Genomic DNA, 26,810 nt, shown 5'->3' on the forward strand with positions numbered 1-26,810 from the left:
AAATGACAAGTTATGCTTTTAAGCTGAACTGTTTTCAAGGTCAAAAGATAAGATATTATTTATTTGTTTCCTTTGCGTTGTTTTGTTGTTCATTTTAAACAGTTTCTTTTTTGTGATATTGATGCTATTTTACAGCAGGAGGTATGAAATATATTTAGTTGGATGCATTGTTTGGTATTTTAGATATCTTTACGAAAAAATGAAATGCCTTAAAAATACTGTTCTAAAAGCTGAGAGCAAGTCTGTTTTTGATCTTGACCTTTGCTGTGGGATACAGCTGCAATAGAGTGAGATTAGAACACCTTCGCAAGTTGCATTTTCAATGGATTTAGGAAATGGAAAGCTTTTTGTAACCTCAGTATTCAGAATCAGTCCAAAAGATTCTCTTGGTCGATTTCCCCAGCACCACTGAGTAGACATCACACTTGAGGTCCTAGTAAAGTGTGGGGTCTGTAGCCAGCAGTTGAACTGTTTATTGAATAAAACTATTTTGTGAAGTTTTTGATGTAATTAATCCACCATTTTGCAGCTTTGAATTTTGAAATGATCCTTCCATCAGACCTGCTGCTGTGAAAAATAAACTTCTGAGATGCAAATGGCAAGATTGACTTGAATGTCAGGAGTACACACTGCATGTCAGATGGTGACCTCATCACGGGTCTTCAGTCAGGTTGACATTCAGCAGAGGAGTTATGACACCTGAAGAACCACTGAAAACCAATTTCTTCAAAACAGAGCTCCAACAGCTTTGCTGACTTTGTCACCATTTCTAGAAGAAAGCACTAGAAACTGTACTTTACTGAGAAACTGATCACAAATATAACATGTTGCATTTGAGCACTTTCTGAAAGGCATTGTGTATTCACCCATCCAATATCTAACTTCACTTCCCTCTCCACTTCCACCACTTGTGAACATACTGGACAGTGTATCAACAAAACTGCTGAATATGTCCCGCAATAAGCATTTCTGGCAAAGGAACATGCAATTGCACACCAATCTCTAGTATGAAGAAGTACAAATGTCTTAAATCTTGCAACATCTTCAGTTTCAATATGGTGCCTTAACAACCAATCCCATCAAAAACAACCATACATGTCATGTTTATCATTTATTTCCATCAATGTTATGATCACAAGAAGCTGATTAAGTCAAATTGAGCAAGCCTATTGGTCAAATGTTGGCATGTATTCATGTTCTCTGTGTTTGCATACAGAGAGTTTATACACAACAGTAAATGACCACATTGACAGATTAGAAATACACACCAAACCAGAAGCCAAAGGATCTAACGTCACCACTTGACATGTGTGGTGACATGTGTTCAGAACAGTTCAATGGTGGAATAAGGGTGTACATGTATATTACCAAATCCTGTGTACTACATAACCTTTCCATTAAAACAGCATGCAGCAATTGATGTTACATATTGTGTTCAACTATCCATCAAATTAACAAGATTGAGTACTGATACTGCTAAGTCAGCATTATTTACCAAAATTATTTGAATACATGATTAAAACATGTCTTATGACTTTGTTTGATTATCATACTAAATATATAGTACATAGTGAATGAATACACCACACTAGGCAGCCAACACTAAGACTGACAAACCAGACGACAATTCCTGGTCACTTATTTCTAAAATGAATATTATTCCAATGTCTATCAAATCTTAAACAGAGTGAACCGGCCCAAGGTTTATTGTCAGATGCTTTGACCAGAAACTTGAATGCTGAACCCAAATACTGCAGTTCACTCGTCTGCTGGTGTGAGAGGTATATAATTTATTCACTTGAAACCTAGGTTGTATTTGCTGTAAAATTAAAGGATGTTCTGTGCTTTGTTCCAATAACACTCCAATTGAGGGACCCCTGCATTTGCCTAGTGACATGAACCCTTGAACTCACTTAATTTTGAACACTGGTGATTTGTCTATTCTGTGCTGGCTGTCCTGAGTTTGCCTGAACAGCTTCAGCCTTTGTGTGTAGTATGTGATATGTGGATACATCACTCAAGAAGATTATATCAAATGAACATAATGCTTGCTTAATCAAGTGTCCAGTATTGATTGCTATTAAGATAAACATATACATGAATATTTTCAAATTCCATATAAGCATCTTTTGGCTGAAGATAATCATCAAGTATATGTAATATTCCCAACTATGAAACCCATGCCACAGAGTGAGTGGTGCTACATTTCGTTGTGGGAGACAAGAATGTACGAGTGACACAAACAATAAAAATATCACAACTTTAATCACTTGATAGACCTGTGGCCGCACACTTGTGTAAGTATCTGGGACGGATGAAATCAGCTGCAGTATATAACACTGAAAGGCAATGCTGGTACATGTATATAGGTGTAACTCGTGAACATCGCTATGGACACTCCTATATTAGTGATTGGCTCACACTGCTATCTGGTGAGAGAACTGTACAAAAACACAACCTGCAGTTCTCATACACATCTGGACGGAGGGTTAGCTTTCAACTTCAATAATGTCATTTGCTTTAAGTGATCATAAGTGCAATCTTGCAATAAATAGTTTGTGTCTATACACAAATATCAACAGTGAATCTAGAGAATGCTTACTAGTCATTCTTTCCATGGAAACAAAAATATTTAACAAGCACTTGTGTGAGAAGTAATGAGATATGCATCTATAGAGTATGCAAACCAGGCACTCCATCCTTTACCAACAAACTGTGGCCAACTTCCCCACAAGTACAGGGAAATATGGAAGTGTACAAGGAACTAAATGTGACAAGAATGTTTTTGAAAATGCAAACAATCATCAAAAACTAGAGAGAATAATAATTTGTCAAACACTACTGATAGATCAACTATTCAGAAATGGAAACAAACATGACTGATTAAATGCAGAAATATTAATCATGTACAAACCTTAAGTACAATGTGTATTCCGAAATCAAAAGAGTGACAATTTGAACACAGAATTTCAAATGACAAGTTCATAAATCATATGAAAAGGCATATAATTTGAAATACCAATTCAGAAGAAATATATAATTGTACACTTTGTGTGATGTACATACTGTATAGCATCACACTAACTTCCTATATCACAATGGAGGCTTACTGACAATGGTTATATACAGGCTTAACATGACACACCATATAACAAACAGCAAGCTGTAACGATAAATATATATAGTTCTGTACATATTTGGGTACTTAAAATATATATTCAAGCCGTCAATGTTGTCAATACTGATGAATGAGGGCATGGTAGATACGCTGGTTAATCCAGTATTGTATCTATGCACAACTCAGTCCCACTATATACAGTTAAACTATCTACAACCATAGATATTGTCAGTCACTATGTAGAATATATACAAGTACATAATGTTCTGTACAAATCTCTTCACTAAACAGTTGAGAAGCGTCACAAGTAAATATACAACTCGAAGCCTAGAAGAGCCAGGCTAGAGGGGATCAGTAAAATGACTAAATCATGCCTTCAATTCATACCAACCGTTAACATGCTTCACACAGCCTTGGAATACAATGAGGGACATGAGTATCACCTTAGCAATAATAATCACCATCAAGGAAAAGGCAAAAATCATAACAGTGATAAAGTTGGAAATAAAATCAGATTTTCATGAACAAGTCACATGGTACTGATATGGTGTTCATATTTAGGGTATCACTGATATCAACCCTAATCATCCTCTGTTATCATACTGTTTTCAAACAATCCTATGAAATAACCAAACAACAGATGTATGACTCTTTCTGGAGGTTTTCATATTTCTATAAATTTCCATATCACAAAAATAATCTTCATGTGACCTGACAAATCTCTACAACCTTCAAATAATGTAACAGATGGTCCCGGAGTATTCCATCAGCAGGTGACAACTGGGAGTCACGTGAGCATGGTAACAGTAGGTGTGATATCTATAACAAGCAGGGTCACGGCATGTTGACCTGGACGGAGGGGCGATCACAGACTGGAATGGAGATGACATAGATTCAACATATCACAGTTAGGGGCATTTAAAATGCTAAAACATGAGACACAATGGTCAGTGACAACTATAACATACCAAAAGGTACCAAGATTGCTTTCATTTACAACCATGTTGCCAAATCAACTCACATTTCTCTCTCAACTTTAGTTACTGGGAAACCTTGAGGTAAATTATAATTAATAATGTATTCTCTGGTAATGCCTATCTGGAAATGACAGATTTGAAAGATTTAAAAGATTAAAAAGACACATAAACCTGCAGAACTAGTGTAAACAAAGTAAGACATACAACATAAAATATCTAGTGAAAATGATCATACCTAATCAATATTATCATTTAAGATAGAAAATGCATGAGCACTTTGTATGTTTGTAATCATAAACAAGGCATAACCAGAGAATGCATAGGTAATCACTGCTGAGACCAATGATGATAATAAATAGACTAAAATAAACATATACAAGACCTGAGCAGATCTGTGGTGACGAGATTGTTAAATAGTGAAATATGCACCATGATTGGAAATATACACAAAGACCTGAAACAAACACCATGCAATATTATCCAGATATGTACAGATAGATCACTGGTTTCGGGAAATGTACCTGACTTCAATTGATATTTATACACCATATCTACACTGACAAAAGATTAGGAAAACCAGGATGATAGTGGATCTGATTGCAATATATTGACACAAAGATAAATCAATATCTTCTGTACTGAAAGGTACAGGTGCCTACTCTACTCAGAGAAACTGACAAAGAGAATTTCTATAAAAAAACAGGTATTTCTTTTCAAGAACGTGCAAATAATTCACATACACAATATGTGTAGAAGCTAAACACACAGGCAGCAAAAAGTACAGCTGTCTTGCATCACTGACAAGATACTCCTGAGGAATATTCACACTGCTAAATCCAAGTTGTTCTCCCATGCCAGGGCCCACTGCCATCTTAGAACTCTTAAGCCTATGTTGGAGAATGGGAGTTACAATCATTGTAGCGCTAAGATCGCTTTGTGCAAGTGGGCCCAGAACTGAAGGGCACCTGCCTTCTGGCACAGTGCAGCTGATTGTACACTCTCCCTGGACAGACAAGGAACAATGCAACTCCTGCTTCTAACATCAGTCCTCCACTGCCTTCACAAGTTTCTAATTTCAACTTCTCTCCCAAAATTCCAAACAAAAATTGTATTGCCAAAATATTATATGAAAAACATTTAAAACAATGAAGATTATGCGGAATTCCAACTTCAGTCCTCCTTTAATATTATATCTTGTCAACAACTTCGGGTATTAACATATGATCACCTGAAAATATAACATGTTTTCCCATAGGTTCTCACAATTAGTAAGCTGAGTATCCAGTGCAACACAACAATTTTCCTTTGGTATGATGTAACTGACAATGTACATAATCCTCCTGGTCAATCAGCCCCAACACATAAACTTGTCTGGTGCTCAAGGAATCCTGACTGATCAATGACCTCCAAAACTACATGGTAATGTCTGATGCTGATGTTGGCGTTATGACTGATCAATAAGTTCCTGCAGCAGTTTGAGATGGCGTGTGCTGACGTTGGGGTCAGAGCTGGCTTTCTCCACGAGACTCTGGCCCATGTGTTTATACAGGACAGACACTAGGGAGGACACGGCGTGGCGCAAGTCACTGCTGCCGCCATGCAGGGCACCACTGCTGTTCTGGGCGCCCAGGAGATGCCACAGTAGAGGCAGAACGTGGAGGATCACCTGTTTCTGCTTCTTAGAGTAAACTTTGTCAACAAGGTCTGTGGAAACAACATGTCACAGCGTAAACAACATAGCAGTCTATCCAGAATGAACATAAATACTGAGCACTACAGGACAGAATTGATCCCACTGATAGGAAATTCATGTTATGACACAAGATATCTTGCTCTAACTGGATAGAATTATGAATTTAAACAATAAAATTCATATAACTGATTTTACTTCAATGAGTGAGTGAGTGAGTTTAGTTTTACGCTGCACTCAGCAATATTCCAGCTATATGGCGGTGGTCTGTAAATAATCAACAATCCAGTGATCAACAGCATAAGCATCGATCTGCGCAATTGGGAACCGATAACATGTGTCAACCAAGTCAGCGAGCCTGACCACCTGATCCCGTTAGTCGCCTCTTAAGATAAGCATGGGTTACTGAAGGCACATTCTAACCCGGACCATCACGGGTGATTTTACTTCAAATAAAGCAGAGCCAATATGAAATTAAGAACAAGTGTCTTTCATGTTCCTGGCCTCAACATCTCACCAAAACACGACCCATTCGTTCTGGACCCATCCACAAGAATATGCAGTACACTCTTGCTGAGCCCTGTGCCTTTTCCGATCTGCTCATTCTCTTCTATGTGCAAAAGGTTAACAAGCTAAGGCGGGGTCAGCCTGCTTGATGTGAACCTTCTGAGATTGAGTAAGTCTTATAAATCAAATTTAGTAGAAATTCATCACTTTTCAATAATTTGTTCTATCTCACATTAATAGAGAATACTAAACGATGTCCCGTGTAATACCATATTTATGAAATGAGTGAATGGTTTGGTATCTAACGTGTTAGCGAAAGCGAGTTAGATACCAATACCATTCACAAGTTTCATAAATATGGTATTACACGGGATATCGTTTAGTATTTTATTTATTACTTACCCAACATTAGCAAAATAATATCGAGCAATGTAATTCTTTCCTAATAGTATGATGACTCTCAGCTTTCCACGAGTCAAGCAAGGTCTAATACTATTGTGACAGAGGTATTAGCATTGTGACGTCATTACTGTAAACCATTTTGACGTCATACCTACTGGCATCACGCGATGTTATTACACGTGTAATAACATAGTAAAATATCTTTAACGGGTGAGTAATAATTGCATTTATCCCACAGCTCAGAGGTGTTTGCCAATTTGTATACATTTACAACCTTGTGACATACATGGAGTCCACGAACTCATACTATACCAAAAGAGGGAAAAAGAGTTCACATTTCCTCATTTAAAACTTCTTGTACTTGGACATACAGATCCCTTTGGGATTGTATATAAACCTGTAACCAATAAACACAGGGAGGTTTACTGTACTTCGGTCACAGAATCCTTCAGGAAAAAATTTCACCTGTGTTTTGTATCTAAAAATATACTCAAGAGACCATTAAAGGTGTTCAATCCTACTGCATGTCTGATGTGTATTAAATAGCATCAGCATTACATAAGCAACCATGTGAGAAGAAGTCCCAAGAGTTCATTTAGGTGTTTGCAGATAGTCACAAAAACGGCCAGAAAGGCAGGAGTTGCTATTTTGTCTCAAAATATCAGTTATGAAATATTATAAAATTAGTTATGAACTGCAAGCTGCACATGCTTCAGGCATATGGAAGGGTCCACTGTGAATAGGTTGTGTTTGGGTGAGGTATTATGAGGCCAGGAACCTGAAACGCAGGTTTGAAAATTTGTTTCCACTCAACATCTAGAATAATTAGCAGAAATGCAATATGTGACAAAGAATCAGTTCAAAGATCCTCTCTTTTCCACATTTGCGAAGTACTTACTAACTACACTGACATAAACATGTACAAGATAACAAGATATGAGGGTTTACTGGAAACTTACATGCAACTTTGAGGACCATGTCTGGTTTGCTCCTAGCACTGACTGCCTGGGCCTGGTTGGCGAATGGTTGGATTAACAAGGATGAATCTGTAACATACACAGTGTGAATAACATACAAAATGGGTACACCATGAATACATGCCAACAACATTACAGCAAACAGTAGAATACAGTAGGATGTAGCTGTTTGAATGTTGGCGCTGTGAGCTTCTGACCTCTACGTTGCACCAAAACGTATCATATACATATGATGAATAATTCTAGATGATGATGAACTTCTGAAGCCACCTATGATAATGTTTAGAAATATCAGCAAGGAGGATTGTTGGCTTCTGTGAATCACATGTATGGATTTTAATCCCTTAAGAACACTTTGTGTGGCAATAAAGTTACATTTGTTCTCTAAAATTGCATGATATTGAACATTTTCCTGAACTAGCTGCAGCAGCAGCAGCAGAGTGAGCGAGATGAAACACAGGGACAAGCCTACATGGTGAACATCAAGTAATGTTTCATGTAGTCCCAGAAACAATAGTGCCCAGGTCTGCACAAACACTCCAGGACTACCTACCCATGTGTTCAATAAAGCACTCCAGGATGTCAGTCGTTGTTGTGTAGATAACTCGATTTTTGGAAGAAAGGTTAGGAGCGACGTTGCCAATGACCATGTTGAGGATGCCGCTGAGCATGCAGTCCTTGAGTATAGGGATGACTAGCAGCATCACTTGCAGCGCATGTAGATTCACCTTGCTGTTGGAGTCTTGCAGGCGTGGCAGGAACTTGTCAAATATCTACAAGAAAGAAAACACAATAACAGAGTGTCTTTTGCAAACAATATATTGCTTCAGTGAATTTCCTCAAAACATGTAACATGTTTGTAACTGTTTCTGGTACAAGGGCTGATATCATTATGTTAGATATGTTCCTCGTGTGAGAAAGCTCATGACAGAAAATGGATGAAGGCATGTGACATGTTATCTATATGGATACTCCAGTATCTATGGGGAGCCCATGATATGGTCCCCTCTTCTCTTTAGTGCTGCCAGTTCACAAGCCTACTTTTACATGCTGTGCTGACACAGCATTAGGGTTTGATTCTGCCATCTGTTGGAACTGTGTGATGCCATCAAGCCTCGTCTTCCAGTCATTGGAACCCAGATGGCTGATCATCTCCCGGATGTCGTCCAAAGTGGCCTCATCAGTGCGCACTGACTTTCGTTTTGGCTGGGGGGTGTTCACACTTTCGGCAGAACTGGCAATATTGAAGAAAAAAAGACGTTAGATATTCAAATATTGATGAAGTTTACACATTTAACTTAGAACATTTATCACACAAGAGCTCATAATGCCCACCATCTTGAAGGAAAGATTTTCTTCTGATAATCATTAAATAAGGAGATTTTAAGACACACAATTAACATGACATTGATGAATTCAACAGATTTTAAAACTTGAGAGATAATTCACAACTAGCTTCATAATGTGTTCCAACAACATGTAATTTCCTGACTAAAATTGATATTTTATACTTATCCTGACTCATGCTAATTATGCTTGTCTCCTTACTCTTGCGAATGATAGTGGAACACTTGAAATCCCTTGAAGTTCCCTTTAAAAAAGCGGACGTAAAATCACTCACCCAAGAGTAACGTCCTTTTCCTCCCTTTGGCGCCCAAATGGTCACATGATCGGCCATATTTGTCACTCTCTCCGTATGTAAGCCCGACACCCGGATTTCCTTATCCTGACTCATGCTAATTATGCTGGCAGAATCCATCGGAAACGGTGGTGGGTCAAGCCACGTTCTGGATTCACTTGGTATAGATTTACGTCCTGTATTATCCCCCTTGGGAACTTATGACGGCACTGAAAGATTCTTTCAGCTTCTCTGATGAGTCTGGGGGGACCACAACTTGTCAGATTTCTCCGAATATTCTCCTGACATTTTCGTGTGGATTTTAGATATACTAATATACCATTAGTTATCTAATACAACTCCATCTCTTGATGCCCGCATCAGGCGGAGATGCGACCCTTCTTCATGTATGAGTATGTCCTATACAAGTACAGAGTCTATCACTCATGCTAGTCTGTCTTAGACGTGTGCATGGACTTATAGCCATTGCTCTCCAGAGCGTTGGTTTTCACAAGTCACGTGATAAAAGGGGTGAGATTTACTGTAGATAGTGCTGTGATGTGGAACTGTCTGTCAGGCTGACCAGGCAGTTGGTTCTTGGTGATAAAATCCCATCTCAGTCCCAGATGTACACGATGTCTTGATTCAAATCGTGTTTGTTCAAAGTCCAGAACATGTATTTCAGACATCCTTGCAGCCGTTGCTAGGGCGATCAGGAACAGCGTTTTCTGAGTTAGTAGCTCAAAAGATGTCCGTTGTAGCCATCACTGGTGAGATGTTGTAAAACAACGTTGAGATCCCAGGCAGGAGCCTTAAATTTCTTTTGTTGGTCTTCCAACTTGAATGAGCGTAGTAGTGCCAGAATCTCTGGTACTTTGGTCAGCTTGATACCCGTTTTCATGGTGATAATTGTACTGAGGGCCGCTAAGTACGTTGAAAGTGTTGAACCTTTTAAGTGTCTCGTCTGTCGTAGATGACATAAGTATTCCACCACTTGAGAATGTGTTGCTTTCACCGTTGTAAAGCCTTTCCTCTTTGCATAATGTTCAAATCTCTGCCCCTTGTCGTCGTACAAGTTGCACGTTGATCTGCATAGAGCTAGTGTAACTGCTTTCGCTGCTCTGGCGGAGTACCCCTAGCCTTCAGGCAAGCTTTAATACACTCCACGCGTGTAGCTGGAACAGTGTCGGGTTCCCCTGAGCTTGCTTGGTGTGAGGATGGATGAGTAGGTTCGACCACTCTGGTAGTTTCAGGGTTGGACTTCCGAGTTCTTGTATGAGGATGGGAAACCATACCCTCACTGGCCAGTAGGGCGCAACCAAAATCAGTTGCAACGTAGTCGTCTGCTTGATTTTCTGTAGTACTTGTGGTAGTAGTGCAGAAGGCGGAAACGCGTGAGCGTTTAGTCCTTCCCATGAGATGCTTAGAGCATCTGTTGTTGCCCATGCCTGAGGATCTGGAATCGGTGAGACGAATGTTGGTAGCTGTTTGTTGCACTTTGTTTGCAGTCTGTCTGATGAACTGGAATGCTTCTTGATGCAACATCCATTCTGTTGGGGATGGTTGTAGTGGATGAGATAGGGCATCTGCTATGACATTCTTTGCTCCCAGAATGTGGCATGCCTTCATGTAGACGTTCAGGTCGTCGACTATGCTGAACAAGAGAAAGCGGAGTTGTAGCAGACTTGTTGATCTTGTTGACCCTTGTTTGTTGATGTAAAACGCCACTGTGGAGTTGTCCGTGTGTACCATGAGTCGTGCGTTCTTTAGTATGCTGGACCAATGTTGTAAAGCGTTGATTACTGCTTTCATCTCCAACAGATTGATGTGTGATTTCTGATCATGACTCGACCACTTCCCTGCTGCCACTTCGTTGTTGAAGTGCGCACCCCATCCTTGTAGGGAGGCATCCACGTAGAGATGAGTGTTGCAAACCAGCTCTGACGTCCACGTGGCATAGGAGATATGGTTTCAGGCTGTCCGGTAGTATTAACGGATCTAGGCTGTCTAGGTGGGCGTTCACGAATACTTGTAGTGGGCGCAACTGTAATCTTCCTCTGCGAGTCATGTCTTGAGCTGAGGTAAGTAGACCATGCATGCTTTGCCAAGCACATAGTGTCAACGGAGAGAGCAATGCTTTGGATATCATATGTTGTAATTTGACCCAACGATCCTCTGGAGCGACTATACGATTCACCGGCGTGATAAATCGAATTCCTAGGAACTGCAGATCTTGTTTCGGCTCCAGTTCCGACTTGAGGAGATTCACTAGCCATTCTAGTTGAGTGAGCAGCTTGATGGTGAAGTCTAGTTGCAGTCTGAGTTGACTGGGATCTTGATGAGCTTGAATCCTGTCGTCCAGGTAGAAAGCACTGCGTAGACCTCGACGATGTAGATATGTGACGATTGGCTTGGTCACTCGAGTAAAGAACCAGGGGGCCGATGATATTCCAAATGGTAGAACCTTCCACTGGAAGTGCTGTCCGTTGAAAAGGAAACGTAGGTATTTCCTTGAATCTGGATGTATCGGGATGTGGAGGTACGCATCTTGCAGATCTATGCTGGCGAGGTAGTCTGCTGGACAAACGAGATTTCGGAGCTGAGGAAGATGTATCATCTTGAATTTTGCTGGTCTGCGGAAGCCGAAATTTCTCCTTGGAATTCTTCTTCGGTACCAGGAAAATTGGGGAGTAGAACCCGGGGGTGATGAGATCTTGATCTATCTCTTCTACTGCCTCTTTGTTGAGTAGGGTCTTGATAGCATCGTCCAGTTTCTCTATCTGGTCCGCTGCGTAGTTGAAGGCCATCGGGTTGCTTGTGAGCGGCGGAGTGGCTTCCAACTGTATCTTGTATCCTCTGCGCAGTATCTGGGATACGTAGTCGTCCTGTAGTATCCCCCAATTCTCCCAGTACCGTTGAAGACGTCCACCCACTGTTGAAGGTTGTACAGTAACGGCTGGGGGTGGAAGACTCCAGTCGTTCCGAACCTGGCCTTCAATGCTTGCTTCCTCTTGCACCCCTGGGTGCTCGGCCTCTTCCGGGGTTACCTCTAGGAGCTTGGGTTGGGCGATAAGCTTTATAAGATAAGCTTCGCGGAGGCGAACGATCCCGATGTGATCTTGAATCTTTCCTGGAGATTTGAGATATTTCTCTAGATCTTCGCGAAGGTGGATTCCTGGATGTAGTTTCCCCTCTGTAGGAGTGTCTTCGTGCAGGCTCTTGATGGGCGTCAGAGTCCGATGCCGATGCGGATGCCGACTCATATCTGCGACGTCTGTAGGGTTCGGGAGAACGTCTTGATTCCTTCCTGCGTGGAGACTTTTTAGCAACACTCTCTGGAGCGTCTAATTCAGATCGGGAAGATCGGCGTTTCCGAGAGCCTTCGCGCAGGCTTCCCTCTTCATCTAGATGTGCTGGGGAGACTGTAGAGCCTTCACGCAGCCTTCTCTTAAGGCGACATTCCATCATCGACATCATCTGGTCTGTAAACTGTTGCATGAACAGTCCCGGGTTGAAGTTCCGCATTGTCTGAAGAGACTACTGCAGGGATGATGCATCTGATACTGAAGAGACGTCATCTAAGGCTCGCTGCCCTCATGAAGAGTTGACGCTGCTGCTATCTCTGGTACCCGATGTCTGCGTTGATAGGTCTTCTGTCAATGTCTGCGCTGATACCAATGCCGATGTAGCTATAGAAGCAGGCTTCGTCTTTTTACTGACGATGGTGACTTCAGGTATGAGAATGGGTGGATCATCATAAACATCTGCTTCTTCCGGAGGAACAATCTCGGCTGAGAAGGACCTCGTCTTCTGAGTAGAGCTGATCTTAGACTTTGCTGAAGTCTTCATAGTAGCAGCCATTTTTTCTGTGAAGCTGAAGATTTGGCCTTCTTTATCAGCGATGAGGTCAGCTCAGTAGAGGATCTCTTATGGCCTCCAGCGTTCACCTCTGGTACATCGACCTGCTCCTGAGAAATGTTCAGTAATTCACTCCAATTTTGAATATCTGCAGCAGTGGTTAACACACGGTGATCAGCGCAATTACTCGATTGAGACATAACTTGTGAATACCTACGTACCCAGTCCTTAGCACGTCTATGGATGGAAAAAAGGTAATTAGTAAATTCAACCGAATTTAAATTTACACAGTACTCACAGCGAGAGCTGAAAGAACATGAAACAGTGCAATTAGGACATAATAAATGCGGGTCAGCCGTAGACACTTGGTACCTACAATGAATACAAGTTTTCATCAATTGTAAACATGAAGAAAACACATGTCAAACGACGGAAAATTTAGAACAAATTTCAAACCATAATGTAGAATATAATCCTAAAAACCGTATACAGCAATAATTTTGATGTAAGGTCCGAAAATATAAATGGATATGTGCCGTATAGGGACCCAGGTGCTCTCACAACCGTCCTCAAGGGCGAAGTAGGAGAGAGTGACAAATATGGCAGATCATGTGACCATTTGGGCGCCAAAGGGAGGAAAGGGACGTTACTCTTGGGTGAGTGATTTTACATCCGCTTTTTTAACAGGAACTTCAAGGGATTTCAAGTGTTCCACTATCATTCGCAAGAAGAAGGAGACAAGCATAACTAGCATGAGTCAGGATAAGGAAAAATAAGTAAGTTCAACAACGTTAATGGTTAATGGTGAGACTGTGCAGGGTCAGACTGTGCTGTACTGTCAGTCACACAACAGCCCTGCATCACAGTTTTGTTACTCCACTCATGTGCTCAATGGGTTTTAGAATGTTTCTTAAAACAATGTCTCAGTGCATATTTTCATAATGGACAAACAAGAAGATTCCCGAAAGTGTATGTCTTGTGAAACAAATGTAGCAACAAAGCAAATGTCAGGATAACACGTAAAAGCAGAGACCCCTCCCCATGTCCACTAACAGACAGACTCCCACCAGTGCAGGTATATGTGCAGGTATATGTGCAGGTATATGTGCTGGTAGTGATCCAAGGACTGGTGGTACTGTTATGTATGTCACAGCACGCCAGCACACATCACCACTCTCACCTGGATATGGTGGTGAGAGTCGACATGCTCCGAGACGCCAGAGACATGCTGGTAGAGTATCGACCCAGTTGACTACCATACCTGCTAGCTGACCCGCCACGAACAGATGACCTGGATCGGCTGCCTTGACCCGACCTTGCTGAAGACGTTACATGGGGTACTTCACCCAAACCCTAGAAGACATGAACAAAGTGATGAGCATTAAAAAAGCTCTGTAACTGTATTGCAACATCCCACCATGGAACAAATCAGTACCCATCAAACCAACCCCTCCATGCTATCTGGTTACAACAACACAGTCACCCACAACAGTGTAGCCACCTTATCCTCAGTAGTCAGTCTCTAGACATGGATAGGGAACTTGGGACAGCCTTGGGGCAACATAACCATACAGAAACGTGTGTTGGAACTAATAATGTAAGCAGTTTCCCCCAAACCCATACAGAATCAGTGAGAAATTGAATCAGGATTAAACTACATGCCCTGGCAACCAATAGGGCAAAACTTGGTTGAACTTTGGATTCAGATTAAGATTGTTTTCAATGCAAAAATGTAATACTGAGCATTAAAACTGAATTGAAAAACAAAGAAATCTGTATGTGTATACATGCATGTGACTTGGGGCTAAATACCATCCTCTATGCAGGCAGAGCCCTCCATGAACAAGTTGGTCCAACTCGAGAGTGGGCTGGTGCTTGTTTCTATCCTTGTTGTAATCTCTACAGACAACAGAGATACATACCTTCTGTCGTAGAGTGTCCACAACATCTTGCACACTGCGGAGTGTGTTGGCAGGCAGGTACTTGGTAAGCATCTTGTCAAAGTCTTGGTGAGACATGAGTTGATACAGGATCTTTTTGCCATAATACCTGGAGATCAGGCACATTCAGTTTTGAAGTCATAATATCCAACAAAATCAGTTTCAAAGTGACCTATTCAAAGTGTAATTCCTCCTTGTTAGACACATGGTCAACTTCTAAAATACCATCAAACTCATCACGCTTAGTGTGAATAGGGAATCTGGTTTGAAGTGAGTATAAGATCCCTTAATTGGATAAATCAGAACTTGCTATAGAAGTGGTGAGGTGAAACAAGATTTACCATCACAGTTAAGATTATTGCACTATCCTCTAGCCATGTGAATGCATGTATGTGGCTACTTGTACTCATCAAGACACTTCCAGTCTTATTATGCATGGCCACTTAGATAACATGCTACAGTTTAACATGTAAATACCCCTCAGACACAGTACACAGACACTAGGCCATTCTAGTCTTATCCCCCCATCAACGTCAAGCATCAGTACCTTGTTTTATGCTGTTTTAAACGAGTTCTGACAACACTGACATCCTACCTTGTTTCCTGAGAGCTGTCCAAAGCAAACTGAGCAGCTGTCGGCAGAACTCTGTCTGTGATGTCCTTGACACCACTGAGGATCTTCCCAGGTCCCATCTTCTCCACAAGAACCACAAGGCACTGAGCTGTTGTGCGTCTAACAGCATTGTTCTTGTGACTGTAACACATATTATCACATCTTAACCATCATTTCACTTTCTCCTGAGGACCGTGTGTAAGGAATGCCTAACAACACTGTGAATAGAAGGTGTGTCAACACAATTCCAACCAGTAGACATGGAGAGTATACAAAATACACAATACTCTCCCAACTTTGAACAAATAGCTTCAGGCGAAACAGCTGTGGTTTTCATGACACCTTCAATTGATCCTAAAACAAACCTTCTATCCTACCCAACTACTGACAATGCTGATAACTAGGTATTGATCACATTACTTATTCATCAAGAAATAGCTGAATAATCAATTTCAATTAACCATTGTCAGTTTTGGTGCTATCAACACTGCCAATCAAAGACGAAGAACTCACGAAGATCCACCCATGATGATAGCCAGGAGAGCTCGTGTTGCTGTAACATTCTCCACCATGGCTTTCAGAGCCCTGTCAACATCTGTGCGGATGAAGTTGTTACTCTCGCCAGATTTGGCCAGCAGGCATTTTGTTGTATTATCCAGATCCTGATTTCAAAATATCATCAACATTACCAATCATTTAAGTTCACAATTTAACTGAACATGTTACGCATCTGGTAGCTTCTTAAGCCTTTAGACACTGGAGTTTTCTATAGGGTTAATGCCCTCTATAGGGCATAGGTATAGGGCTATTGTAGATTACTGTCATTCTGTGGCAGTGCGAAGATTTGAAACTGTCATTGATATCCCTGAGAATACTACATGTCAAATTCAGGTATCAATATGAGTAAGAATGAGAGCTTGACACAAACCTGGTCCATCTGCCTCTTCAGATTGGAGAACATTTCAGCCAAACATGTGATAGCAAGTCTTGACACCTGAGACCTCAGATTCTTCACCTGAAATTAACCAGATAACACAAAATAACCCAGCCACATACAACAGTACAGACACTCCCGTCACAATACAGCTGAGAACTGCTGCAGGTGAGCATGGTTTTTCAAAACATTCAATCAGGAATCAATCTTTTAACAATCCTGTATTAAGAATGATCGAGAGGACCAATTCAAAAAGAAGTCTTTGGATACTTCATCTCTTTCATGGTACTTCTAAACCCTTAATTCTTGGGTTACAAGGTCCCCTTGACTTTCAGAGTCAATTTCAGGCACTGCTGACTCCCCACTGCCCTACCTCTGCTATGATAGCCAGTATGACTGTATGTAGCTGGCTGGAGAGGGTCTCAGGATGATGAATAGTCAATCTGCGTAACATGTTAATGGCTTCCACCTTCACCTCCCTGCAACAACAACACATGTCGATGTGAACAAACATCCGTGTAGGAACAAAGCTTTGATACGTTATCCACTCCAAAAACATTACTTCACAATGGATGATTGACAAAGTGAAATGAATCACAAGCCAATTGGTGTTAAAGGGCTCACCAGTCCTCCTGGCCTATTTTCCTTAAAGCTTCACGGAGAGCACCATCAGCATCACGGAACGGTTTCCAGTCCTCAGGATTCTCGGACTCGGTCGTGGGCGAGTGGGATGTGGCAGACATCGGTTGACTAGACACAGGTTCATTTGCACTGAAAGCACAAAACAAAGGTTCCATATCAAGTTTTATAAAGTCGAGTTATGACCAGTCGGATAGAAATGTGGTCTTATGAATCTATGTAGCATGTCAGTTATGTACTGTCAATATGTAGATTCTCACGTTCTGATCTTTTTGCGGGGAGTTATGGCTGGTTGTGTGAATTTTGGCGGAGCAGCTTTAGCAGGACTGCCAAGGTTTGAGGTGGAGTTGGAGCCTGACCCTGATATGGTTAAACCTGTAACACAACAATACACCTCTGTCAACATTAATACAGGCAATTTAATCAACTGATGAAAAAGCATTCTCATATATTGATACAGTTCAAAGTTACATTGATTTGCTCTTGGTGAAGACAATCACAAACACTACTTGTACATGTGTATATCTACATCATACTCATAGTAACCAAACACAAACTAAACGTAATAATACATTTACTTTTAACATCAGTCACATAGTAACATTACCATCAAGGCCAATACTCTCTGAACTGCTGAGACGTCGGAGCTTTTCCTGCTGTCGTTCTTTCTCCTTCCTCTCCTTTTCTCTTTGACGTTCCTCCTGCTCTTGTTTTTTCTTCTCTCGTTCAAATTTCTTCAGCTCCACCTCTTCTCGTTGCTGCTCCTTTTTGGCAGCAATCTTCTCTCGGAGTGTTTTTGTCATGCTGGCATTCAGGTCCTGAAATACAACTTGTTACGTCAATCACAATCATCAGCCTAAGAAAAGAAGTAAATGATACCGCCATTAATCAAACTACAGAAACCACATCAGAGATATTCTAACAGGCACTAAATGCCACTTCAATAATCCAAAGATGAATTTCAGGTGAAACTATAACAACTGTACTAGAAAGATTACATGCTCTTGGAACCATTTCAAAGACAGAATGACAAAGTCTGACCTGAGTCAACCTCCCCCCCTCCCTCCCCACCTTGATCATCCAGGCATTAGCAAATCCAACATGCTGTCCTCATCATTAACAGCTGATCAGCCGTCCGTACATGTCCATCAGAAAATGTAAAGTGTGCCTAACAGCGATAAGCGGCAATTTCCTCAGCGTCTATTACATCTTGCAATATGCTTCCGGCTATTTGTATCGTAGGTATAGAAACAGGCACAACAAAACTTTCATCAATTTGTCAATTAAATAAAAGAAATCGATCAATAGCAGAGCCAATATTCTTCAGCAGACTGAAACACTGCCACGTCAATAACCCCCTATTGATCTGACAAGCATCGAAGACAGTTTTCAAGATCAATGCTATTAGCAAGTTACGGTGCCATTTTCATACATCTTTACCCAGGGGAATATGGATTCAGGGAGCACACAATAACCTTCAAAGAGATTCTATAGATAGTCACTGCAGATTAATTCCCAAAGTATTGATTGGGAATCAAAATGGGAATCACAAGTGCTATACTGAACAGATCTGACTGCAGACTTCCCTGCATTGAGCCAGTAATGGCAGTTTGTGTGCTGCACCAGAGAAGAACATCCTGAAAGATTTCACTACTCCTGTGGTAGGGACAACTTGTTCAAATGTAAACGGCTCTCTTTTCATGGCGCCAAGCAAGAAATGCTGAATACATAAAGAATCAGTCACTTTTTTGCGCTAGGAACTTATTTTTTTCAGTAAGTCTAGCACTATTGAAAGCCAAATTAATAAAATATAAGCATGAAACCAATCCCAGAACAGATAACATGGTGATGACAATGAGCACTTGATACTTATGCTTTACATTACTAAAACTTGCATCATGTAATATCTGATACAAGCTGATTAGCAAATTGAGAACTCCCAAATAAATCAAGATTTACCACTGACTGAGGTTACTTTCCAGCAAGTTCTGACAAAAACATCCTTTCAAAATGTTATTTTCATCATTAACTTGTCGTCAAAACAAAGTAAATTAATTGCAATGGCCTTGATCCAGTGACAGTCCATATCAGATCAGATGGATCACATCACATATAGCAGCTATTTGGCTCCTCTAATAAACACATGATGATCTAGAAAAGAACACAATGCCTGTCACCATCACAACCAGTCAATACCATCAGCATCAAATCAGATATTTTGCAGTAATTTGTGCAGACTGACAGTCCTAAGAGGAAGTGTAGTGATAGAGGAAAACAGATTCCAACATTGTTGTTGAAGTGAGGACACCTGACAAGGATATTGATTACAACCCTGACATAACCTGTACTGACATATTGCTGAAATGTGCAACTGCTGCTGGGAAATTTCCACAGTTCATTTTCTCCAAGCTGTCTCAATTGGACATTTTGCCAAAGTTGGAACAGCTCTACATCTGGGAAGCTTTCTGAAGTACTACACTTATCAGTCTAATCCATATGGGATGATATTCAACATATCCTATACTGAGCTCTGTGTATTATGTCAACAATTAATTCAATATCATTGACACTGGACCAAATGTCAGATGAGACAGCCTTCAGTGGATGCGGTCTTTTATCTCTAAAAAGACCTGTGGTTCTCTCAGAACTGACTGAAGTAACGGAAAAATCCTTTGAACTGACCAAACCACCAATCAGGTGCAGTCATGTACACGTTGACATTGTTTATACAAGAATCAGGGGACCACTGCTTGATGACTGTGCCTACTGATTTGTCGCGAGAATTTTGGAAAATCTAGTCCAAGTTTAAGAAACCCTTGAACAAGAAGACTTAGTAGTTCTAATTTGGCAAAATTAATAGAATTGTTGAAATAGAACTTCCCATGATTGCCAAGTCATCTTGCAAAGTAATACAAAATAACATGTGTGACTGTAGCCAGTTCATGTCAAGGTTACGCTTTCATCGAGCTTTCTTTTCTGGAGTTTGTATTTGTATCGAAAGCTGTGGACGTTTTCTCCCCATCTACCAGAGATATAGTTAAAACATAACCAATAATATGACAGAAGTTTATTTTGATGCTATGATAAAAAAATATAGCATCTCAAACTAGTTATTGACCAAGAGAACATATTCCAGTATAATGTTATTTTACTGTTATATATTTAGAATGATTGTAATCCTAACTAGGGTTCTGTTGCAGTACTTTGGTGTATTGTCAGCACTTTTTATGTATGGAACAAATTGTCACCACTGAGGTTTCACGAAGATGTTCTGTCATAAGATAGTGTAATAACAGAATTAACTTGAGTAATTCAATACATGATTTGTTGATATTCTATTTCCGATGACTGATCACAACCAGTAAATGTACATAGATTGGTGGTGCGGCACATCTAGCAGACATACCATTTTAATACAGATTTTAGGGATCAGGTTGAGACCTTGTCTTATCTATGTGATAGGCTTTTCTACAGTCATGTATGGTCAAATAATTTTCTTCCTCTGAATGGTTCATAAGCTTTTTCTTTACAAAATAATGAAAAAATTACCAAATCTTATGATTACCTGTACACGACATCTTGCTACTTTCAACCTTCAAATTCCCTCCAGGAAATGACCACAGACTATAACACTACTTGGACAACAGTTAACACTAACCTCATCCATATCCTCTTCAAAGCCCAGATCAGCATCATTCTGCCTGACCCCAACCCCAGACTACCCCGTTAGGAACAGCTTTGGGATCCCCTCCCGTCAAGCGTCGGTCAAGTCGGTCCCGAGACTGCATCCCACTCACAGGGTACTCTGTAGTAGCAGGTGGCTGGTCAAACATCCCTATAACAGAGGTCATCAAAAATCATTTTACTTGACTAAGAAATCACATAAATGGAAAATGTCTGGGATATTAATCAATCACTGGTTATGTGTTATTCATACTTCATTGATTATATGCCATATTGGTGCGTTAGGTAATGATATTCAATCAGATACCCTTGTAAATCCATTTAGTCTGCAAAACTTTCAATTACCATCAACACGATAATAGGGTGGCTACGTGCTCATAAAAGTTCTCATCTCATCTACAGCCTTTCCAACAAATGCCTATTACATGCCAAGTCTCTAATGACTCCAATCCTTTTGTTGTGGCACAACTGAAACCATACCTACATATTACATTGTACCTACTTCCAGCAGTGAGCTGGCACACATACAGGCAGCAGAGCCTAGTTCCTGCGTCATGTTGACAGCATGACGAGTCAAGTGTTAGTGACAAGTGTCAAAACAGCAAAACACATCCTATCAAAGATCAATAAAGCTGACAAAACACCTTTAGCGAGGGGAACACTTACACACGTAAATACCCGCTCCAATAAACCTTCACTCAAACTTCATTGAAACATTTTCTTCTCTTGTCTCTTCAATTATATCAAAAATAACTCTTCAGCTTCAGTCAATTAATTGACAAATTAATAATTTCTACTGTACTATTTCCATTGTTTTAACTAATATATACATCCCCATAATTGTTTTGTTGCAGCTTCATCGATACTCTGATAAGACTGAAGACTTGCTCAGTGATGAAAGAAGTGTTAGGAACTGTTGAAAGGTTGTTTAAAACAAACAGAAAGCTTGAAAGCGTTTGACTGAGAACTCTTCCATGGATTGACATGAAGCATGTAACACTAGGGCAGCAGCAACAACACTTACTGACATTCTCACTGAAATATCTAGGAAACATGAAGGGGAAGCCCATCCTGTGTATCTCCAGGGACTAGTACTGCTGTAAACCTACATTAACCCTGGGATGAATACCTCAGCTTTTCACAATATCAAGCTACCTGCCTTGATTTCTGTTTGCCAGTTTGATTAACTATAACATTGCAAAGCAATGAGAAAGTTTGTCAATATTAGCTGACAGTATCAACAGCATGGCAAGCCTTTTGGTTAGGATCAAGTTGGCAAGAAATCAAATTCAACAAAAGCTGACTGAGATGGAGTGAGTGAGTGAGTTTAGTTTTACGCCGCACTCAGCAATATTCCAGCTACGTAGCGGCAATCTGTAAATAATTGAGTCTGGGCTAGACAATCCAGTGATCAACAGCATAAGCATCGATCTACACAATTGGGAACCGATGACAGTGTCAACCAAGTCAGCGAGTCTGACCACCCGATCCTGATAGTCGCCTCTTATGACAAGCATGGGTTACTGAAGATCAATTCTATTTCGGATCTTCACGGGTGACTGCGATGGAAAGGAAAGAGCTCAATAGTCTTTTTGATGAAAAGAATGTCTTCATGTTCCAACAAAACTGGCAGGGGCTTTGGACATTATACAGTCTTGTTCACGATATTATTTCAGGACAAAAGAGAACTGGTTGCTGCAGACTAATCAGTTACTGACTAAACATCACTGACAGCTGCCGATCAACCTGGACAAAGTACATTAACCAAAACTAATCATGCAATTCTAACTTCTAAGGCTACTTGTCAATTCCATTATCATATACATACATATAAAATAACTAAATGCTTCAAGAAACCTAAACATTGAATTGCCCAAAATAAAAATAATACTTTTTTTACTTATAAAGATTCAAGATAAATGTAACAAAGTCATTATAAGCGTATAAAAAGAAAAGAACAATCTTTTCAGTTGATATTATCCAAACAGCTATCCAACATCCGAACAAATTCAAACATAAGCACAAACAAAACTCCCTCTCCAACAGATAACATACCCTTTCCGAAGAGGGCGATATGTTCCTGGCTTGGCGTTTTATCATCGTCGATTTCAATGGCGCCATATGAGTGCGGTGAAGTCATACCAAGTGGGGGAGAGAGTGGATCCTGCAACCAGACGGACAGCCTGACCACAGGGGATGTGCAAGTGACAAGTGAGAGGGGAACGTGACAGTGCCACCTAATGTTACACTACAACGTGAGGTGGTGAAGGGGCATTTCAAACAAACACAAGATCACTTGATAATTTGAACAAATTTGCAATAATTGAGTGGAAAGGCTGAAATTGAACAGAATTATGAAGTATGAGATAGTGTTGAGTGAGTTAGAGGAGACACACACATCAAAGTGTCACACCATTAACAACAGGTCATGGTCGTCCTTTGTCCCTACTGCATGTCTATAAAATTGTCAAGATGTTTAAACACATTCAATTCAGACACTATTTCTAAACAAAAGTCAAATAATCAGTGGTAAATGAAAACACTGCAAGGAAAAAAGGCCACTGTATGGGAAATTAACCAATAAAAAACATGTTACATTTCAAATTGAAAGAAAAAAATACACATAAAATTAGGTGGGATATTTCTAAAAGTGTGAATTACAAACTCAAACAAGTACACAAAACTACAAGCTACAAGCATATTCAATAATATTTACATATCCAATTACACAACCAACACGTGTTTGGTGAGATTAGTTTCCAGGAGTTGGTGAGAAGGGCAGGTGAGAATGCAATACTTATGGTGGACAGCAAACAACAAACACACTCAAACAGCAGACTCCATAAGCACAATGTTTGAAGCAGCAAACACCATGAACATAATTTACACTAACAGCAGACGATCTCCTACCTTTGGTGACCCTGCGTCTATCCCTAGCTGCCTTGTTGTTGACTGTGCCTGATGGCCGACTGTCCGTGGAAGAGGAATCATCATTGTATCCTTTCCCCACTACCTGTACATCCGAGTTGCGGTTTTCTCGGAACGTCACCCCACTTGCAGGGTTGTAATTTTGGCTGATATTGCTGCTACTTCCTTCGATATCAAATCCATCTCCATTCTTCTTTCGGATGGAATTGTTGCGTGCAAGTTTTGGTTTTGATTCAAATGGGGAACCTTTCCTGAAAGAAATGTACGACAGGTGAATAAATCATCATTTGGACACTGAGACAATATTTGGAATTAAGCATGAACGTCATGATGTCCATTTCACAACCCGGAACACTAACAAAGTGAAACAAATTGTTCTGCCTACTAACCAATTAACAAGTTTTGAGTCTTTTAATAGCAGATGCGCTTGTTTATCATAGATGCACATCAAATGTTCCTTACTAACCAATGAATTTGGCTGAATTTCCTGGACACAGTTTCACAATGTTAATATAAAACAATGATCATAAAACTTTCGATCATGAGAACATCTGAAACTGCCACAAAACACACATATTGCATCTAATATCAAACAGACTAACAATAACAGGGTCCTCTGGTCCACTGACAACTGTTTGACTACTGTGGGCACATAATACATGCATAAGACGAGCTCTGATTTTGTTCTACAATGTGAGGATGTTTACAATAACACATAAACAGCATGTCAAAAATCTGTACAAGTGTACCAAGATAGTCAGTCTTCTTATTACCCATTATTATTCATTGTATTTTCAATCTGAATCCCAAACAGATTGGGGAGATGTGGGAGAAGCTTATCACTTACAATATATATGTTATTGTAACATTTCACTGCCATGATCATGTATTGGCAATGTGGATTATTTACCAATTCTCTTTGTATAAAATTCTAACTATTAATGAAACAAGTGATGGACTTGATAATGACGCAGACCTGTCTGAGAACCCCATCCCCACCCCACACCAAAAAACCTAACAATTATATTTATTATTGAAGGCTTTCATTATGCAACAAAAAATTAAACACATAATTTTTTTATGTGTACAAAAACATTAACACATCTACTGGTTTCCATGTAAAACTAAACATACTGCTGACTTACCCCTTTTTCCTATTTTCCTCATCCTTTTGTGACAAAGTGCTGAAAATGCCACTCTCTTCATTGTTATCCGAGAACGGCGGTGACGAGTTGAGACTCTGGCGACTGCTCTGTTTCTCCAGTCGTTCTGCTTTCTTCTTCGATGCACTGTTCCGTATTTTTCGCAGCGAGCTTTGCATCTGGTCAATACAAATTTTCCAATAAATAATAGTATCACATAAAATTCTATTTCGCAAATTGTCTTAATATAGATTCCCAACATAAAGACACAAAACAATAGTATGTGAAGAGTAATCTCCCTTCATTAGAAACCCTTTCATTATTTGGATATAAGGAATATATTTTTATCTAACATAAATCTAGATAAAACCATAATTCATTTCTAGTTCAGAACTCATATTACTAATACTGCATGAAAATCTACTTGTCTGCCTCTATTATGAAAATATAAACACAGAACTAATTATTTTCCCAATTTATAAGTGCACTTCAACTCAGGCACTGCATATTGTCGTGCTCATCATTGATCTAGGATAATAGAACAGAAAGCAACAGAAACACTTCACTGTACTCAAAGAAACACTCTAATTCACATATAGTAGGAGTTATCTCCCTTACCTCATGCCCACCCACATCATCAAGTGACGCAGCATAGGCACTGTCACTGTCATCATCCCTGATGTTGGAGTAAGATGGTGAAGATGAAGGGTTGATGGGAGGAACCTTAGGGGATTTGCGTCTTGTTGCCGACCCTCACGCTAGAGTTGGTTTAAGGTAGATTGGTGTCTCGTCTTCATCTGGAAATAGGCAGTTACTTTCTCTTATTTTCCTACCTCATACATTTAACAGCATAACAAACACAAGACCACCTATCTATAAATTAAGTAAGCTGTAAATGACTGCCAATTGTTTTAGACTGTACAGCATTAGACATTATAAGGAACTATAAAAATAAGTTATTGTCATGAATGAGATTGATTACAAAAATATAATTTATTACCAATGTCTTATGCATCAAAATCAAACAATAGTTATCATGTTGCATGATTCTACAAATACTACCTCTAGTACATTTAAGCAATAAAATTGCCAGTTGGGCTTCTATCACACCAGAGAATCATTTGCATTTTCAACAGATGTCCTCTTCACTGCGGACAGCATCGTTAGTTTTTAGGTAAAAACCTCAGGTAATTCTCAGGCTCAATGCAAGTGTGTAGTCCAGTAGTCTCCCTTCGTTAACTACATTTAAGATAGGTTGTGGAGGAGGCAAGGAATAACTTCTGATGTGAGAGGGACAGTAGTCTTCGGATTACACACCATGATAACCTTGGTCGATATCCCTCGGACTATCCTGCCTCTATCATCCTGCCATGATACACTCCAAGATAACTGGCAGCACAGCAGTAAGTGTGTCCTGTCCCAAACTGAGGAACAGGCAACCAGCACTGGTCTTATTGCCCAGATCTGACAGCAGTTCGGACATTCCATATCTGAGAGAAACCTGATGGTATATCTCTATAACTATATTCCATTCAGTATTCAGAATTCTATTCAGAATGAGTGAATATTATCACACGATCCTGCTGTCTCATGTATTTCGAATACTAATAACCTCCAAGTTGTCTGCAGTAAAGAGGGAGTCTGTTGAAAATATAAATAAATATTATGGTGTGATGACAACCTAAACATGAAGATATGGCTGAAGTAACAGACGGAGGATGTTCAACCCAGTTATGTCATTTATTGTTCTCCTGATATGAATCATGAATGTTCTAAAGATGAT

General features: G+C 40.0%; 3 protein-coding genes across 7 annotated transcripts in view; all 3 read right to left on the reverse strand.

The window, feature by feature from the left end:
* Window positions 1-1,098: 1,098 nt before the first annotated feature.
* Window positions 1,099-21,044, reverse strand: LOC124268865 (TOG array regulator of axonemal microtubules protein 1-like). 3 transcript variants are annotated; one of them, XR_006896361.1, is made up of 15 exons: window positions 18,345-18,457; window positions 17,881-18,091; window positions 17,534-17,648; window positions 17,259-17,405; window positions 17,008-17,113; window positions 16,629-16,715; window positions 16,214-16,362; window positions 15,683-15,841; window positions 15,070-15,196; window positions 14,409-14,500; window positions 8,713-8,905; window positions 8,225-8,444; window positions 7,654-7,740; window positions 5,265-5,799; window positions 5,134-5,148 (listed from the first exon to the last, which is right to left on the reverse strand). XR_006896361.1 is itself a non-coding variant. In XM_046703893.1 (14 exons), exons 1-14 carry the CDS (start codon window positions 20,938-20,940, stop codon window positions 5,540-5,542), a joined length of 1,962 nt encoding a protein of 653 aa, XP_046559849.1. In that variant the 5' UTR covers window positions 20,941-21,044; the 3' UTR covers window positions 1,099-5,539. The 3 variants fall into 3 exon arrangements, 2 of the variants coding, with proteins under 2 accessions (XP_046559849.1, XP_046559848.1); XM_046703893.1 differs by lacking the exon at window positions 18,345-18,457 and adding an exon at window positions 20,932-21,044 and having other exon boundaries at window positions 1,099-5,799; XM_046703892.1 differs by having other exon boundaries at window positions 1,099-5,799.
* Window positions 21,021-25,776, reverse strand: LOC124268868. The gene is made up of 5 exons (XM_046703897.1): window positions 25,646-25,776; window positions 25,031-25,206; window positions 23,868-24,136; window positions 23,013-23,121; window positions 21,021-21,108 (listed from the first exon to the last, which is right to left on the reverse strand). Exons 2-4 carry the CDS (start codon window positions 25,204-25,206, stop codon window positions 23,066-23,068), a joined length of 501 nt encoding a protein of 166 aa, XP_046559853.1. The 5' UTR covers window positions 25,646-25,776; the 3' UTR covers window positions 21,021-21,108; window positions 23,013-23,065.
* LOC124268866 (TOG array regulator of axonemal microtubules protein 1-like) overlaps window positions 25,692-26,810 on the reverse strand; it is a 56,343-nt gene continuing 55,224 nt past the window's right edge. For 2 of the 3 annotated variants that reach the window (XM_046703896.1, XM_046703894.1), the window contains one exon: window positions 25,692-25,824. In XM_046703896.1, the coding sequence (XP_046559852.1) occupies window positions 25,781-25,824 (44 nt within the window). In that variant the 3' untranslated portion in view covers window positions 25,692-25,780. The remainder of the gene's footprint in view (window positions 25,825-26,810) is intronic. The other variant, XM_046703895.1, reaches the window with a different exon arrangement.

The sequence above is a fragment of the Haliotis rubra genome, unplaced genomic scaffold (genome assembly GCF_003918875.1).
Source record: "Haliotis rubra isolate DU_JTF1 unplaced genomic scaffold, ASM391887v1 Scf140, whole genome shotgun sequence".
Taxonomy (NCBI): Eukaryota; Metazoa; Mollusca; class Gastropoda; order Lepetellida; family Haliotidae; genus Haliotis; species Haliotis rubra.

Excerpts from the sequence above, each read along its gene's own strand:
- LOC124268865 (XM_046703893.1), bottom strand. Across the intron at positions 17,114-17,258 it reads AAAATAGGCCAGGAGGACTG|GGAGGTGAAGGTGGAAGCCA; the intron begins GTGAGCCCTTTA and ends TTGTTGTTGCAG. Across the intron at positions 8,445-8,712 it reads TGTCAGCACAGCATGTAAAA|ATATTTGACAAGTTCCTGCC; the intron begins GTAGGCTTGTGA and ends TCTTTCTTGTAG.
- LOC124268868 (XM_046703897.1), bottom strand. The coding sequence starts at position 25,206 with ATGCAAAGCTCGCTGCGAAAAATACGGAACAGTGCATCGAAGAAGAAA. Across the intron at positions 24,137-25,030 it reads GAGGAAAATAGGAAAAAGGG|GAAAGGTTCCCCATTTGAAT; the intron begins GTAAGTCAGCAG and ends CATTTCTTTCAG. Across the intron at positions 23,122-23,867 it reads TAGACGCAGGGTCACCAAAG|GATCCACTCTCTCCCCCACT; the intron begins GTAGGAGATCGT and ends GTCTGGTTGCAG.